The sequence below is a fragment of the Phyllopteryx taeniolatus genome, chromosome 1 (assembly GCF_024500385.1).
Source record: "Phyllopteryx taeniolatus isolate TA_2022b chromosome 1, UOR_Ptae_1.2, whole genome shotgun sequence".
NCBI classification, from domain to species: domain Eukaryota; kingdom Metazoa; phylum Chordata; class Actinopteri; order Syngnathiformes; family Syngnathidae; genus Phyllopteryx; species Phyllopteryx taeniolatus.
Window position 1 is genome coordinate 20120355 of NC_084502.1, and position 16707 is coordinate 20137061.

The following is a 16707-nucleotide window of genomic DNA, read 5'->3' on the forward strand; positions in this document are numbered from 1 at the left end:
AGTGAGTGGGTGTCGGGTGTCCAGGCCCCCTGCATGGCTGGGCGGTAGGGGTGTCACAGGGGGTGGAGGGGCACTCTAACTTTAGTGTGACCACTACCAGCTTCACAAAGCAGACCTCCTCAGATGGACACTGCTGCTGGCTGCCAAGGTAAGACTAGCTCGGCTTGTTGTTTACATGCTGCTGTACAACGGATTGTAATGCTTGTTTGTGTTTCACTTTTGTGTTGGGTGTTTGTAATAATGATCCGCACACAACGCCGCTCTCAGTCCTGCGACACAGCTGTCACATAAAAATAGATCTGCTGTCAGGCCTGAAACCACTCGGACTCTTGCACAGAGACATCATCGTCAGCGGGAAATGTGCACTCATACGCACCTAAAGTAAAGCACATATTAAAATATGAAGTATCACATGATGAAGTTAGTCTTGACATCCATGTTGGCCTATTACTTTCAGTTTGTTTTTTTTACATTTATTAGAGCAGTGTTTCCCAAACTTTACAGAGCCAAGGCACATATTTTACATTTAAAAACAAAAAAAAAAGCTCAAATCACACTATCAAATATACCGTAAACATCACATAAAGTGGATACACAGGTTAATTGTCATCTACTGGAAAAAAAAAACATTTAGATGAACAAAGATCCATTATTTGTAGTAAAACCTTTTTGGGACCAATTAATTGAAATTATATCATTTTCATGATAATCTCTCAGAGCACACTGGTTGGGAATCACTGGAATAGAGCGATGTTGGTTTTTTTTTGCTATTGAAATTGTTAAGCAAGCCAATAGCAATAGAGCTTTTCATTTTCTGCTTTTAAGTATTTTTACAAACTAAAAATGTTTTTCATCTTTTTGGCGGTATGGGTGGGCAAAGAGGAGTCAGTTTTTACTGAACAGCAGGCAATTGGCAGGGTTGATATGGCATCTGCCAGTGACCGCGAGGATCAGACGGTGCCGGATGGTGACGACGAGGAGAGTCGCATCCAGGGGATTCAGTCTCGTTACCTGCGCTGTTCGTCGCCCAGGTAACATTTTGTAACACTTCAAGCCAAGGAATGCATGACCCTGGATGACTTGGTCTGTACCGTTTCCAGCCTCTCTATGATGTCAGAGTCCAGATTTTCTGCCATCTCGGGCTCAGATGCCACCAGTATTTTCATGGAGCCCATCCATTTGTCATCTGCCATCGCCGCCAAGAAGATCATCAATGAGGGTGAGACACTGTTTGAAAGTCACATCAGGCAACAAAGAATACATTTTTTCTTATTTGATCAGTACAGAGGTAACCAAGATGTCCACCAAATGAGACCACCTGAACTATTTAAAGATTTTTGTGTACCTGATCCTCTGAAGTTGAAAGAATCAAAAATGCTTTACAAGTTCTCTCAGTGTTCACATTGATTATTAGCGACTGGAGCTGCTGCTGTGACCATTTCGGCTCCCAGCAGGAGGTCAATGCACAGCACAAGCAGCAGGAAGATAATTAAAAGGCCAGCAGATAAAACATGGATTTCATGTTAAGCTGCTGCGAGCCCAGTAAATCTGAAGAGGAATATGATTTGTGTCAAATGAGCCAATTAACTCTAAGCAGGCGACTGTCTGGATTCCTGCATCCACTAATGAGCTGAGCGGATGACTTGAGTGGGGTGATCTGGAAGTCAAACATTGCATGCAGATGAGCTTGTCTGTCCTGAATCCGTCTTCTGAAAATTGAACATTGGAGGAATAAATGAAAATTGTCTTGCAACACTTAAGAAACATCATCTGTAATTGAACTTTTAAATGTTATTCAGTCAAACCTGCTCAAAAGAAACTGGCATTCACAGAATTGCCACCTCGAGGTGTCCACGCTGAGTCCATCCCTGAGTCCATGCTTGAAACTGCAGAGCAGCTGATGGTGGAGGACCTCTACAACAGAGTACGGGACATGATTGATGACCGCAGCCCCTACAACACTCCCTGTGTGCTGGACATCCAGAGGGCTATGGTTCAGGATCGCCTGGAGGCCCCCAGGAGGCCTGCAGATGAAGTGTGGCCAAACATCTTCATCGCTGAGAAGTCCGTGTCACACATGTCTTTTCACTCCATGCATGTGTCACTGGAAAACACACTCAATGACGCTAAGACGATACTGGGAAGTAGGGTTTCAAAATTCTACGAATTTTCAAAGTTGGAAGCTTTCCATGGGAATTAATAGGAATTTACAAAATTGACGGTTGGCTCTTAATAGACCATTTCATAATTCTTGTAAACAATATGTGGTGGGATGAAGCAAGTGACTACATCTGACCTGAACTGAAACCATAACAAAAACATGTTGTGTTTGGGGTTGCGTCACTAGACATTTCCCAAAAAGGATGAGTTTTTAAAAAATATATTATTTCCTTAAAAACCCAGCATAACCTGAGGAGGATAAACTGAGTGGATCGTCTCTTAACGATCGTGTTAACTGTAATTCTGAATCAAGCTAACTTTTGAAACTGGCATTAGGTCTCACTTCCAAGCAATCTACCTCACATACATCTTTCTGATTGACACATCACACATTCAAGCTACGTCAGGGGAGAAGAAGGCTCAAATTATCATTCGCACCATTTAAGTATAATTTAGGAAAATACATTTGAGCATATTCGTGACTAAAACAAGTACAGTTTAATATGTTACCCCTCAATCAAAGGCACATAGCACACTCAGTAGCACACAGGGCTACTGAGACTAGAAGAAGAAGAATCATCTTTTATTGTCATGAACATACATGCATGTCTACGCCCCTTACATGCACTGTGTATTCCTCCATGTTACGCACAGATGATTTCTACAATTTCTACAAATACCATACAATTTTTGACGGGAGAAGGGCTCTTGTCCTATAATATTATTAATGCGTTTACCTTTTGTTGTCGTTTTTTTAAATCGCTTGGGTCAGGGGGATGAATAATATTTAACTCAAATTCATGTTTTTGTTCTAAAACCAAATAATTGAATTAAAAAGAATTTAAAATTTGATTAAGCTCTACTTACAAATTAAGTTGTTGAAATTGCAGCCTTTGTAATATTTTGCATGGATGTCTGCTATAACAAAACAAAATGTTTATATTTATGCTTGATTATGATACTGTTAAGAAATTCCCCAGCTTAACTTCCCATGGAAATTTACGAGAAATGTTGCACGCCTTTGCAATTCTACTTGGAAGTCAGTGTGGGAGTTGCAAATCTTTGTGCGCGTTACAAGTGTGTTTAACTCTTCAGCAATCTGCATGTTCAGTGTTTTTTGTCACCCAGATCTGTCGCCGTCAACAAGGCCCGGTTGAAGCGAATGGGTGTCACACACATCCTTAACGCCGCACATGGCACAGGCGTCTACACTGGGGAGGCTTTCTATACCGGGATGGGTGTGCATTACATGGGTGTTGAGGTGGATGACTTCCCTGACGTCGACATCTCGCCACACTTTCGGCCCACCGCTGAGTTCTTGGACGAGGCTTTACTGACCCACAAAGGTGAGCGCAAACTTCCCCCGCAATGAAGCAAAACAAATGAACCTGATGAGTTTTCCTGGAAAAATAGCCATTTCAGTCACGTAGTGAACTTTGACCACTTCTCACCTAACTTTTACAGTCATGATCAGTTCATCAGTAGAGCCAATTGAACACAGAGAACTCACAGGTTTCTAAGGCTCGAAGAGCTTCACATTGCATAAGATTGCACTGAAATCTCAATGTTATCAATCCATAGATAATGTTATAATTATTTATGCCACATATCCTTATTAGAGATGTGGTTGAGCTGGAGCCAGCTGACTCTGGGCGAGAGGCGGGCTACACCCTGGGTTGGTCACCAGTCAGTCACAGGGTACATACAGTATAAACAATTATTCACACTCACATTCACACCTATGGATAATTTGGAATACTCAATGAATCTATTATGCATGTTTTGGGAATGTGGGAGGAAGCTGGAGTACTTGGCGAAAACCCAGATCACAGGGAGAATATGCAAAATCCATCCACACAGTAAGGTCGGAGCTTAGATTCGAACCCTGAACCTCAGAACTATGAGGCTAACATGCTACGCTCGCGACCCTAGTGAGGATAAGCGGTACTGAAAATGAATGAATGACTGTGGATCTCACTGTTCATTACGGTTTATGACTAGTTAGACCCCAAGGCAGCAACAGAGCGTGGGAGGCAGTGGCGTCGTTAGGCCTATTTTAGGAGGGGCTTCAAATATTTTCTTAAGTCCCCCCTAAATGATGTTTTTTTTTTATTGTATACATATACGTGTGTGGTTGTGTGTAGGTGTGTGTGTGAGAGTATATATATGTATACCCTCCCCCCCAAAAAAATTATATCATGGAAAAGTTTATTTCCATAATTCCATTCAAAAAGTTAAACTTTCATAGGTTGTAGATTCAGGCCCCCTATTTAAACAATTTCAAGTATTTATTTGTTTATTTGTACATATTTTTGACTTCCAGCTATTAAAACCCATGAAATCAGAAATTCAAAAAATTGGAATACTGTGAAGAAATCAGCCCAAATTTTGCAGGCCATAAATGTTTTAAACTGAGTGTCACACACTAATCATCTACTAAATTCAAAGCACCTGCACAGGTTTCCCGAGGTGTCATTAAACTGATTCAGTTTCAGAGCTGGAGCCTATCCCAGTTTCCGTTTCACCTGACGTGAGTCCAATTGAAAATCTATGGAAAGAACTGCAACTCAAGGTTCATAAAACAAGCCCACGGAACCTTCAAGATTTGAAGACTGCTTGTGTGGAGGAATAGGCCAAAATCACACCAGAGCAATACATGCGACTAGTTTCTCCATACACGAGGAGTCTTGAAGCTGTCATTGCAAACAAAGGCTTTTATACAAAGTATTAAATCAATACTTTCCCCCTGTGTCATTTTCACATTATTACGCACAACTTAATTTCTTTGTCTGGCCTCCCCTGTGTGGAGTTTGCATGTTCTCCCTGTGCCTGCATGGGTTTTCTCCGGGTACTCCGGTTTCCTCCCACATCCCAAAAACATGCACGGTAGGTTAACTGAAGACTCTAAATTGCCTGTAGGTGTAAATGTGAGTGCGAATGGTTGTTTGTTTATATGTGTCCTGCGATTGCCTGGCGACCAGTTCAGGGTGTATCCTGCCTCCTGCGTGCAGTTAGCCGGGATAGGCTTCAGCATGCCCGCAACCGTAGTGAGAATAAGCGGTGTAGAAAATGGATGAATGAATGGTCCATGTTTTCTCTGCAACCTTGCTTGCACTGGTACCTGCTGCTTATAGTGTGCCTGGGTACCACACAGAGCTGACTAAAAGCAGTGTGAGGAAAAGAACGCGAAGGATGAGCCAAGTTCTTCAAGGAAGTAACTCTTCATCACTGCCGATTGTAACAATTAGCTCTGGCCCTCAGCAAACAAAGTATTATATTTTTTAGACTAATATCACTTTATTATTTAATTTAAAAGTTATTGAGTAATATTTTTCTTCAGCCATTTTAGTCACATATGGGCCCAAAATGTAATCTCTCCAACTTCAAGTATTTGGAACAGTTATTGTGTTGTGAGCCAGTCATATCATTAGCCTTTGTATTGATCAGTTATTAATTAAATGTGCTTCAGTATATCTTAAAGGGGAATAATTCAATGTCTTGCAGCAATGTCAGCCGAAAAAGACACACTTCAGCATCTGAGTAACATCAGATTGATAGACCGATTTGCCACCCTTAAAAATAGAAGGCATTCGTTGATGCTTCCACGCACAAAGTAGCTGGTTATTGCAACTGTTAATTTGATTTTGTATACATTGTTAACACCATCCATCCATCCATTTTCAACGCCACATATCCTGGTTAGGGTCGCGGGACGCTGGAGCCTATCCCAGCTGACTTCGGGCGAAAGGCGGACTACACCCTGAACTGGTCGCCGGTCAGTCGCAGGGCACATATAGACACGGACAACCATTCACATTCACACAGTCACTGAGTGGGAACTGAACCCACGTTGCCTGCACCAAAGTCAGGCGAGTGTACCACTGCACCATCAGCGACTTACATTGTTAACTATCCATCCATTTTCTGAGCCGCTTCTCCTCACTAGGGTCGCGGGCGTGCTGGAGCCTATCCCAGCTGTCATCGGGCAGGAGGCGGGGTACACCCTGAACTGGTTGCCAGCCAATCGCAGGGCACATAGGAACAAACAACCATTCGCACTCACAGTCATGCCTACGGGCAATTTAGAGTCTCCAATTCATGCATGTTTTTGGAATGTGGGAGGAAACCGGAGTGCCCGGAGAAAACCCACGCAGGCACGGGGAGAACATGCAAACTCCACACAGGCGGGGCCGGGGATTGAACCCGGGTCCTCAGAACTGTGAGGCTGACGCTCTAACCAGTCGACCACCGTGCCGCCTCATTGTTAACTACTCAAAGGAAAATTATTCTCTGTAATTGTTTGTTCATTTAAAATGATGGGCTCGGCTGACTTTGTGCCAACACAATCACCTCTTTTGCTTAGTTTTGTAAACACTGTAAGAACGTGTAAAAAAAAGTTTGCTTTTTTTGTGTTTAAAGCTATAAACATACTTCCTGTGTTTGTGAATTGTATCAAAAGAGATATCTAACGGTGACTTTGAACATTTACTCAGTATTATGTTGTTTCAAAATCTGTCCAAAAATGTTAAGAAGCAATTTCTCAATCTTGGTTACCTGTTTGTGAAATTTTGTGCTTGCACTAGTGATGGGCAAATGATAACGAGGCTTTGGAGCTTGTGTCACTCTTCCTGAAGCGGAGTGATTCGAAACGCTGTGTCGGAACTTGTATCAAAACACCAGTGTCACGTGACCGATCACGTTCGAAGCTTCGAACGTCATCGCTGTTTCAGTTCGCGCTTCATTCCTTCAAAATGTTTCGAAGCTTTTCATTGGCTCATAGTCTTTCAGTGTGCATCATTGGCTCATGGCGTTTCATTAATTCTTTGGGTTAATCTAGAATGTGTTTTACAGTATGGGGGAGAGCATCTGCTTATTTTATTGTAATGACGATATAATCATTATTTGGTATGAATGAACAAAAGCAAAGCAAATTTATTTATATAGCCCATTTCATACACAAGGTAACTCAATGTGATTTACATGATTAAAAACATTTAAAAACAAAGCGAAAAAACATTTAAAACAAAGAGAAAAAAAATAAAAGTACCGTATTTTCGCGACCATAAGGCGCACCGGCGGTACGGTGGATGACTGGTTAGAGCGTCAGCCTCACAGTTCTGAGGATTCAGGTTCAATCCCCGGCCCCGCCTGTGTGGAGTTTGCATGTTCTCCCCGTGCCTGCGTGGGTTTTCTCCCACATCCTAAACACATGCATGAATTGGAGACTCTAAATTGCCCGTAGGCATGACTGTGAGTGCGAATGGTTGTTTGTTTCTATGTGCCCTGCGATTGGCTGGCAACCAGTTCAGGGTGTACCCCGCCTCCTGCCCGATGATAGCTGGGATAGGCTCCAGCACGCCGTATTAAAAGGCGTAATCTCAGTTATGGGGTCTGTTTCTGTATTTAACACATACATAAGGCGCACCGTATTATTCTGCTCAGGCATGGTAAAACATGCGCTAGCTTAAAACATACAGTAGCATGCATGGACGCTAAAACATACGCTAGCATGCATACCACTGCAATAAAATACCACCGCGTCCTGTTTTTTTATGATCATTTGGCTTTATCTTGTCAACTCAAATGCGACCAGATACACTCATTACCGTGGCAACAACACAAGAGTGAAGCGCGCCGACGGTATTATAAGGACAAAATGGGGAAAAACGTGTGTTGATGGTCACCGGTGCTCAGGACAGGAGAGGATGTTCGTTTAAGGCTTGAGGTATGTTCACGTACTTTAAATACGATACGGCTCACAAGCAGGCAATAAAACGTTATGTTGCCTAGCAAGCTAGCGGTAGCACGAACGGTTGGACGTAAACATGCCGCCGTTCTGTCGAATCATGCTCTAAAGTTTCGGTGTGGGTGAAGTAATTTAATTTAAAATAAAGTAATTTAATTACAGTGAGTTAGCACCCATTATTACTGTCATGTAATGTTGGTTTGACCTGACTGATTAGAATACACGTTCTGACGAGAGCAGTGATTTCCAACCTTGATGGAGGCAAGGAACATCTCATGGCACACCAAGAAACAAAAATGTCACAAAAAGTGGATACATGAATTACTGTATTTACTTCCTGCCATCTAATAGAAGAGCATTTATTTGTTCTGTCTGTCACTATGCCTCACTGGCATAAATAGAGGAACAAAGATACTTTATTTATTGTAAATATCATTTTTTGAGCAATTAAGTACACAAGTATATACAGTAAATGAACAAATCATTTAAATAGACACATTCCTCCATCTTGTGATCGGCTCGGTGATCGGTTATCGTTTTTTTCAACTCACTGACTCTGTGATCGGCCCCAAAAATCCTGATCGTCTAAGGCCTATTAAAAAGAGCTACTCTCGCAGAGCTAACTGGAGACAATGGTTTGATAGATTCATATTTTATCCTCACTAGGTTTGAAGTTCTACTTTTTTGAGGCATATTTCTTTGACCAACTTTCTGTCCCTTGTATTTACAAAGATGAAAAATGCCTGATCTCCATAGGGATCTGACTTATTCTGGAAAAGACCCTGCAGATATCAATCAGATTCGCAGATAAGATTCTTCATGGGTGGAGGAGGAGCCCTTCGCATCCTAGTGGACGGTGGTGTCAGGAAGATCTTGGCGTGGTGTGGGCTTGACTCCAATATTGAGAATAGCCTTCACCCTGTCCGTCAGACCTAACATGGCATTTAGGCTAGTAGAGAGTGAGTTTTGCGTTGGGCTTTGCTCCAATGGGGCAGGGAGGGGTGTGGGAGATTGAAAGTACTTCCTCATCTCATGTCGTTCCACCAATTGGAGGAACACTTGAATGACCATACAGACTTTTCTGAACTGTCGTGGGAAACAGTGCCAGTGCTTCAGTCATGCTCTTTAGAGGTTGCTATGGCTTCAGTTGTCCACCAGATATCACCCTCACTGAAGCCTTGAAGCTTTGAATCTTTTTCGGCACAATTGTTAGGAAAGCCTCACTGCTTCATGAGACTTCACTTGCCCACCACTATCTTGCATGCTACATTCGATAAGCCCCCCCCCCCCCCCCCCATCCATAAAACCTAGTGACTACTGAACCTAGTGATTACTTAAAATCTTGATTGCAAAAAAGGTTCAACAAAAGGTGCCGCTGTCGTGACGAGTTGATAGCCTGTTCACACAAAGTAAAAGGTAAGATTTCTGGTAACGAAAGGTACTACTAACTAGAAGGGAAAACTACAAAACTATCCATCCATCCATCAATTTTCTGAGCCGCTTCTCCTCACTAGGGTCCCGGGCGTGCTGGAGCCTATCCCAGCTATCATCGGGCAGGAGGCGGGGTACACCCTGAACTGGTTGCCAGCCAATTGCAGAACTACAAAACTAAAAGACTAATAAACAACAAGCTAAGATGGGAAGATCAAAATCTAATTAACAAACCACCGAAAGAACAGACTTAAACATAAAGTGTTATGAATTCAAAGGAAGAAAAGTCAAAGTACAAACAAATGGCTACTAACGTGGAAGGAGCAAAGCAGGGAGTATTACTAAAAAAAAACAGTGGCACAAAAAACACATCCAACAAGGAAGATTCCAATACAGAAGCAAGACAGAAATACACAAAGCAAAAACTAGGGACAAAGGAATGACCCCGCATCAGCTTGGTGTGGATTGGGAGTTGATTGCAATTGCTCCCAGGAGTGCACCTCCCTACTCAACTGCTCCCTGCGCCACCTGCACTGGAAAAAACAACCTGTAGAATTTACCCAATAAATGTAGGGTAACAATTTGCAGCCACTTTAATTGGGTGAATTTAAACCACGTATTTTGGGTGAAGAATACCTTAAATCAATCCATCCATCCATTTTCTACCGCTTATCCAAGGTCGGGTCTCGGTAGTTTTAGCAGGGACACCCAGACTTCCCTCTCCCCAGCCACTTCATCCAGCTCGTCCGGCGGGATCCCGAGGCGTTCCCAGGCCAGCCGGGAGACATAGTCTCTCCAGTGTGTCCTGAGTCGTCCCCGGGGTCTCCTCCCGGGGAGGCGTCCGGGAGGCATCCTAATCAGATGCCCGAGCCACCTCATCTGGCTCCTCTCAATGCGGAGGAGCAACGGCTCTAATCTGAGCCCCTCCTGGATGACTGAGTTTCTCCTCTTCTGAGTGACCTCAACCCTAGTGATAGAAGAGCCTGCCTCAGAGACCCCAGACTCTGCTTTCTCATGGGAAGGCGTGTCTGTGAAATTGAGGTTTTCCAAGTATTCTCTCCACCGACTCACAAGGTCCGGAGTCAAGGTCAGCAGTGCCCCATCCCTACTATACACAGTGTTGATGGTGCACCGCTTCCCCCTCCTAAGACACTGGATGGTGGACCAGAATTTCACCTTAATTCAGAGATAAAAAACTTGGATAAAGTTTACCACACATTTCTGATTACAATTCAACCACAACACCTGAGTTGAGGTGGGGACTAATATACTTTGTGTTCCTCAACATCTGTGTTCTCTCTTAATATTTTTATTTCACTAATGCAGCCTAATGCCTATTTTAGCAGTATCAGGTCTTTGCAAACAAATGTTGTGCCAATTGACTTAGCGAAAGACTCAACTGGCCAATCAGCGAGATGCCTACACAGACATTTTTGTGAGCATGGCCGTGAAATTATTGTTTTCCATACAATCCCCAGACACGGTTTTATGAAATGAAATGCACATATAGCCTGCTAACCTTACCCGACACACTCATAATACAAGCAGGAACATATCTAAGTAATGATCAACCTGTAGCTAAGCTTGTTTTACCATATAGTGCCTTTTTCTTTGTCGTTTTGTTTGCTTTTGTGCTGATTCGCTAGCTAACAACCAATCAGAGTGATCAGTTGTCACTGATGGGCAACGCCATTTTGTGCTGATGAGCCGATGACACATCAGCCAATTAGTGCGTCGTGCATGTGTCACGTGATGCATATTGTAGTACCAATGGCTTTTAGGTTGATTTTACTGAAATTTTCTTGGTAACACTTTTTACTGTTGTCAAAGAGTAGTGTAGGTAAAATTTACCCTAATTTTTAGGGTACTTTACCCATTTAAAATAATGTAAATTTTAGACGATTTTCATGGATTATATTTACCACTCTCCAAAATAATTTTTTACAGTGAAGGGGAAACTAAGCGAAACACAGGGAAAAGTGATGGGAAATTTTTTTAAATATTACTCAGACAGAACATGACTGTGTTGGCTTTTTTTTTGCAGGCAAAGTTGTGGTGGTTTCCATGATGGGCGTCAGTCGCCCAGCTGTCCTGGTGGCATCCTACCTGATGATCTTCCAGCACATGACCATCATGGAGGCACTGACAGCCATGAGGAAAAAGCGGCCCATCAACCCCAATGAAGGTTTCCTTAAACAACTGCGACAGCTCAACGAGGATCTCCTGGAGGAGCGGGATGACGACGACACACTCAGCCAGTGTTCCGTTATCGACGCACGCACACGTGCTCGTATCTTTGGCGAGGGCAGTGAAGATAATGACACAGATCAGGAGGAAGCGCAAAGCATGATGGAGGTGCAAGCAAATTCTATCATGATGGAGGAAGAGGAGGACGGCACAAGTGTGATGAGCAGCATCGCCTCCTCTGCAGTTGCTGAGGAGCTCTGGAGTGGATCCATCAGACCGCATGAAGCCCAACCTTCATGTGGTGTTCAAGAGAAATCTATCCTCACTGATCAGGTGGGAATCAGGGAAGGTGACGAGGATGAAGATGGTCTGGATAAAATGATCCATGAGTGGCAGCGCAGGAATGAGCAATACCAAAGTGATGAGTGGTGGGAGGCGCAGCTGAACAGCGATGAGGAGGATGGGGCACCTGGCACATGCGCAGATGCTGATGTGGAGAGCGTCACCAGTGAAGATGTGCGTGCCCTAAAGGAACGTTTGAAGCGTCGCAACAGACGGCCTCCGTCGGATGCCACGTCCAACTCAAGCTGCACCAGTTACGCTGACCTATGGAAGAAGCGACTGCAGGAGATCGAGGAAGAGGCCTCTGCACGGTATCGAAAAAAGGACACTGGGGAAGGCGACGAGAGTGATGTCACAAAACAACAAGCGAGAAAGAATAAGATTGATGACGAGGTGGAGAGCATCCTGTCAGACACTACGTCCATGTACAATTTCTGTCAGAAGAACAAGGAGAAGATGACACCCTTGGAGCGCTGGCGGGTCAAGAGGATTCATTTCGGATGGAACAAGAAAGATCGTGAGGACGGAGAGAAAAGTTCTGCTGGTGATAATGAGAAAAGTAATGGTGTCGAAGCAACGACTCCGTCCTTCGAAGACGTCAACCTGACAGAATATCAGGCTTGGAAACGGAGGCAGCAGAGGCGACTTGGCGAGGAAAATATGGAAGAGATTCTGGAGCTGAGTCGAGGTGAGGACTCTACAGCCATCAAACGGAGGCAGAGGCGAGAGGAAATCCTGGAGCGTTCCAAAAAAACTTTAGAAGAGAGTCAGTCCATGTGCGGCTGGGAGAACGACAGCTGTGTAAGTGGAGCTACGATACCCCTCTCCACCTTCTGGGCTGGAGCTGGAGTCACCGGACCACCCACTGTAATCAATGACGACATGTCCATGATCAGCGGACAATCGTCTGTCCGATCATCTGCGTCACAGGCCTGTAGTACAAGATCAACACACTCTAGTCTAAAGCCTCCTCCAATCCTATCTGTTCCGACCGTCCAGGGTGCCTCGGGAGAACCAATGGTAAACCTGGCCAGTATCCAGAATTGGATCGCCAATGTGGTCACTGAAACCATTAAACAGAAGCAGAGCGAGATGAGCCTCCCTCACCCATCACTTGCAGGATCAGAGCTGAGCTTTGGTGCCGCAACAAGTATGATTTCAGGCCGTGGTGGTGATGACGATAAAACATCCGTGTTGAGTGGACGGGCCTACTCCAGTAGCATGTCACAGGGTCGTGACCGGCCAGCGTCTGTCCTCTCGGCCAGTGGCTACAGTGGTGTCAGTGCACGAGACTCTGTGCTCGATGGCAAGAAAAACAAAATCACCACCACCAGTGTCCCTCTGTTCAGCCTCTTCCAAGACCAGGTCAACCTGGGCAAATTGGATGCCATTGACAAGGAGATCAAGTCTGAAATGAGAGGCAAGATGGCGACCTATGAGAAGAAGAAAATCCTGGAGGACAACAAGCGTAGCACTTTGTACAAGAAAAAGAAACCAAAGGAGGATGAAGATGAAACGGAGGAGAAAAGGAAGGAGGAGGAATTCCTTGAAGAGACAAAGAAGAAAAAGCAGAAACCTGTGAAGACATTTGGCCTCTCTGGACATTTGAGTCTAAACCCGGCTCTTGAGAATGACAAGAACACCAGTGTTGACGACTGGCTGAAAAGTGTCAGGCCTCCTCCAAGAAAATCGGCCTCCGGTGCAGAAGAGGATCCCGACGACCTCGATGGCTCTGCCTCCCAGTTTGACTTCTCCAGCCACAGGGCCTCATGTGCTGGCGAGGACTATGACGAGACATACGGTGGTACCTCCACATACTTAACCCAGATGCACATGCATCCATCTGCTGATGATGTGGAATATTCCGGCATCAACAATTACCACAGTCAGGGCAGGCGGTCATACAGCAAGGATGATGAGGCAAATAACCTCAGCTCCAGGAGAAAATTCACAAACCATTCGCAATACAAAAGCAACAACACAGTAGGGGCAGGACGGGAAGCGGATGGTGACGATGAGGAAGAGGACGTTGCGACCTTTATCGCCCAAACTAGGCAGAGGATCAGAGCTCGAGCGGCTGCCGAGGAGCCCAACGACGAGGTGCTCGCCGCCTGGAGGGCGCAGCAGGAAGCAAAGTGGCATAGTAAATCATAGACAAATTGAGCAAGAAACAAATGAGTGCTGCCATTGACTGGTGGGGGTTAAGCGCCAGTTACCTGTGACCCTAATGAGGACAAGTGGTATAGAAAATAGATGGATGGACAAGTGGCCATTTTTGAGTAAAGAAAAATGCACACTTTAGTCTCTAAATGCTCAAATGCTGATAATTAAACTGTTTTAGAGTATTTCTTTATATTAAAAGAAAACTACTGCTGTGCAATAAATAAATTATTTTAAAAAAAATTCCATAATGGATTGTTTTCAAATGTAATCTTCTGCAGAGGTGGGTAGAGTAGGCAAATATTGTACTCAAGTAAGAGTACTGTTACTTGACAATAATATGAGCAAAGTAAAAGTAAAAAGCAGTCATCCAAATAAATTACTTGAGTAAGAGTAAAAAGTACACAGTGAAAAAGTGTGTGTGTGTGCGCGTGTGGACAGTGTGAGATTAACACTTACCCCAAGAGATGCATGTTTTACAGTTACTTGTGATAAAATAGGGGTAATGTGGGCTAATAGGCACACCCAAAACAACTGCAATTTACCGCAAGATGTTTTCTCAAGTTATAAGTGGGCTGAAATATCCATGTTTGGGCAGACAAATACTACAATACATAAAAGCTGTTGTTTTTCTTCGTCTCAATGGTAACAATGACGTTCCAAACATGATCGCAACGTAAGCACATCGATTAGCCAGGCTGGCTTATCTAGTGTTAATACCTATGCTCTGGAAGCCCAATAGAAGACGTTGTGTGTAGTCACGTGATGTTGTTGTGTCGTTTGATTGGTGAACTAGACTTAATCGTCACTTGCGCTTAAATTGGATTTGAGCAAACAGCGGAAGTCGAAGTATAAACAGATAGGTCGCGCACGAAATAGTTGATAAATAAGCAATAACTGACAAATAAAAGTAGCGAGTGGCATTTAGATCACTGTAACGGAGCAAAAGTACCGCTTCTTCTTAACATAATTGATCGAGTACAAGTAAAAAGTATGCAGTATTAAAACTACTTTGACAAGCACAACTCATCTACAATGCTACTTGAGTAAATGTAACATGTTACTACCCACCTCTGATCTGCCAAGGGAAGCGCAGAGTGACTGGTTAAGGTTCTGGCTTTGAATGGGGACCTTTCTGTGAGGATGCCGTGCATATTCCAGCTGTCTCCCACAGTCTAAAACATGTTAAAATGTTTAATTGAAGAGTCTGAATTACCTGTAGGCATGAATGTGAGTGTGAATGTTTGTCTGAACGTGTCGGTCCTATGATTGATCAATGATCAATCGAAGGTATAAACCACATCTCTTCATAAGTCAGCTGGGATGAGCTCCAACAGGTTCAGAAGTGTAGAAAATGGATGTACTGTATCTTGCTGCGTTTTAATGGGTCTAAGGTTCTAAATAAAGAATAAACACCTCATATGTAGCCTGAGTATGAGCTCAAATTTAGCACCACCAAGTGGACGACAGTAATAGAACACTAAAGAGTTACTGATTATATCCATCATTCAAAGACAGTCAAATATATTCCTTTTGAGCTTGTCTCTCAATTTATGTGCAAACAGTTACATTTGCATTGTGACAAGCGGTAACATAATGCTCATGCATGTGAGACTTAAACCTCACATTCCAATTGGAGACTTAAATGCCTTAAAGTATTACAAAATGTGCTCAAATATATGAAGCTTGTGGCTGCAAACGTGGCCTTCAGGTCAGACCATTGACTTGATTGATTTAAGACACAAATGAGAGCAAATGTGGAGGCAGGAAGCAGTATGATGCAGTGTGTGAGAGAACAAGAATAAGCACATTTACAAAGAACAATCAGAAAAATGTGAAAGGGGAACACATGGACAGAAAAGAAAATTATTAGGATGAAGACGATTATGGATGAGGAGAGTGAAGAGGTTACAAAGCTAGTTGAAGAGAGTTGAAGATTGTGGAAGGGAGAAGGAGCTAGGATGAGGATGAAAAAGATGCAGAGAACAAAGACTCATGAAGAAGATGGTGTGGTGGAGGTAGACCAGATCTCCCCATGACAAAAATCTGCTGACAAAGTGGGAATCAAACAGCTCATGATTTCTTGGACGTCAAATAAAAACTCATTCACGGACAGTCCTCCATGTTAACATGGATATTTGTAATTCAACAGCCGTCAATGGCAATGAATATTAAAAAATGACTAGAAACAGGTTAAACTATTTAATGAAGCGAGTGTTATTTTAGAGGACTATTAGACACAGTAGAAGAATAATCCATCATAATTAACATATTGTATGTTTCATATTTTCTGGCTGTTTGTGGGTGAATTAAAGCCATTTAAAGGAGACATATTGTGGAAATTTGACTTTTTACTTGGTAGTGGACAAATAGTTGGGTCTCTAGAGTGCAAGGTCACCCATAAAATGTAAAAATCAAACAACCAGGTCAATATTTTGTGAGTTGCCTATTTTCAAAAATGTGTCGATGGGCAAGCCATTCTTTTTTTTTTTCCAGCTTTGTCAAGTTGGGATGTCACAATTCGGCTAATTAACATAATACCACAGCAACAGTGAGTTTCTCCGCCTATGATTTGGCAGCTAGGCTGGAGGAAGATCCGCCATTTTCAAGCAACGGCCAGAGTCCAGACGCCAGAACACACAGAAGCCCTATCATGTCAAATTAGCTAGCCAGCAATGTTA

General features: G+C 43.4%; 1 protein-coding gene across 2 annotated transcripts; it reads left to right on the forward strand.

Annotated features, from left to right (window-relative positions):
• The first annotated feature begins 55 nt into the window (after nt 1–55).
• dusp27 (dual specificity phosphatase 27) lies at nt 56–16355 on the forward strand. Of its 2 annotated transcripts, XM_061779504.1 has the most exons (6): nt 56–148; nt 881–1031; nt 1101–1219; nt 1833–2064; nt 3289–3506; nt 11382–16355. In XM_061779504.1, exons 1-6 carry the CDS (start codon nt 124–126, stop codon nt 14018–14020), a joined length of 3384 nt encoding a protein of 1127 aa, XP_061635488.1. In that variant the 5' UTR covers nt 56–123; the 3' UTR covers nt 14021–16355. The 2 variants fall into 2 exon arrangements, with proteins under 2 accessions (XP_061635488.1, XP_061635477.1); XM_061779493.1 differs by lacking the exon at nt 56–148 and having other exon boundaries at nt 740–1031.
• The last annotated feature ends 352 nt before the right edge of the window (nt 16356–16707 follow it).

What these genes read in the sequence shown, in the direction of transcription:
- dusp27 (XM_061779493.1), top strand. Translation starts at nt 844, where the DNA reads ATGTTTTTCATCTTTTTGGCGGTATGGGTGGGCAAAGAGGAGTCAGTT. An exon ending in CAAGAAGATCATCAATGAGG is followed by an intron (nt 1,220 to 1,832) that starts GTGAGACACTGT and finishes TGGCATTCACAG; the next exon opens with AATTGCCACCTCGAGGTGTC. An exon ending in GGCTTTACTGACCCACAAAG is followed by an intron (nt 3,507 to 11,381) that starts GTGAGCGCAAAC and finishes TTTTTTTTGCAG; the next exon opens with GCAAAGTTGTGGTGGTTTCC.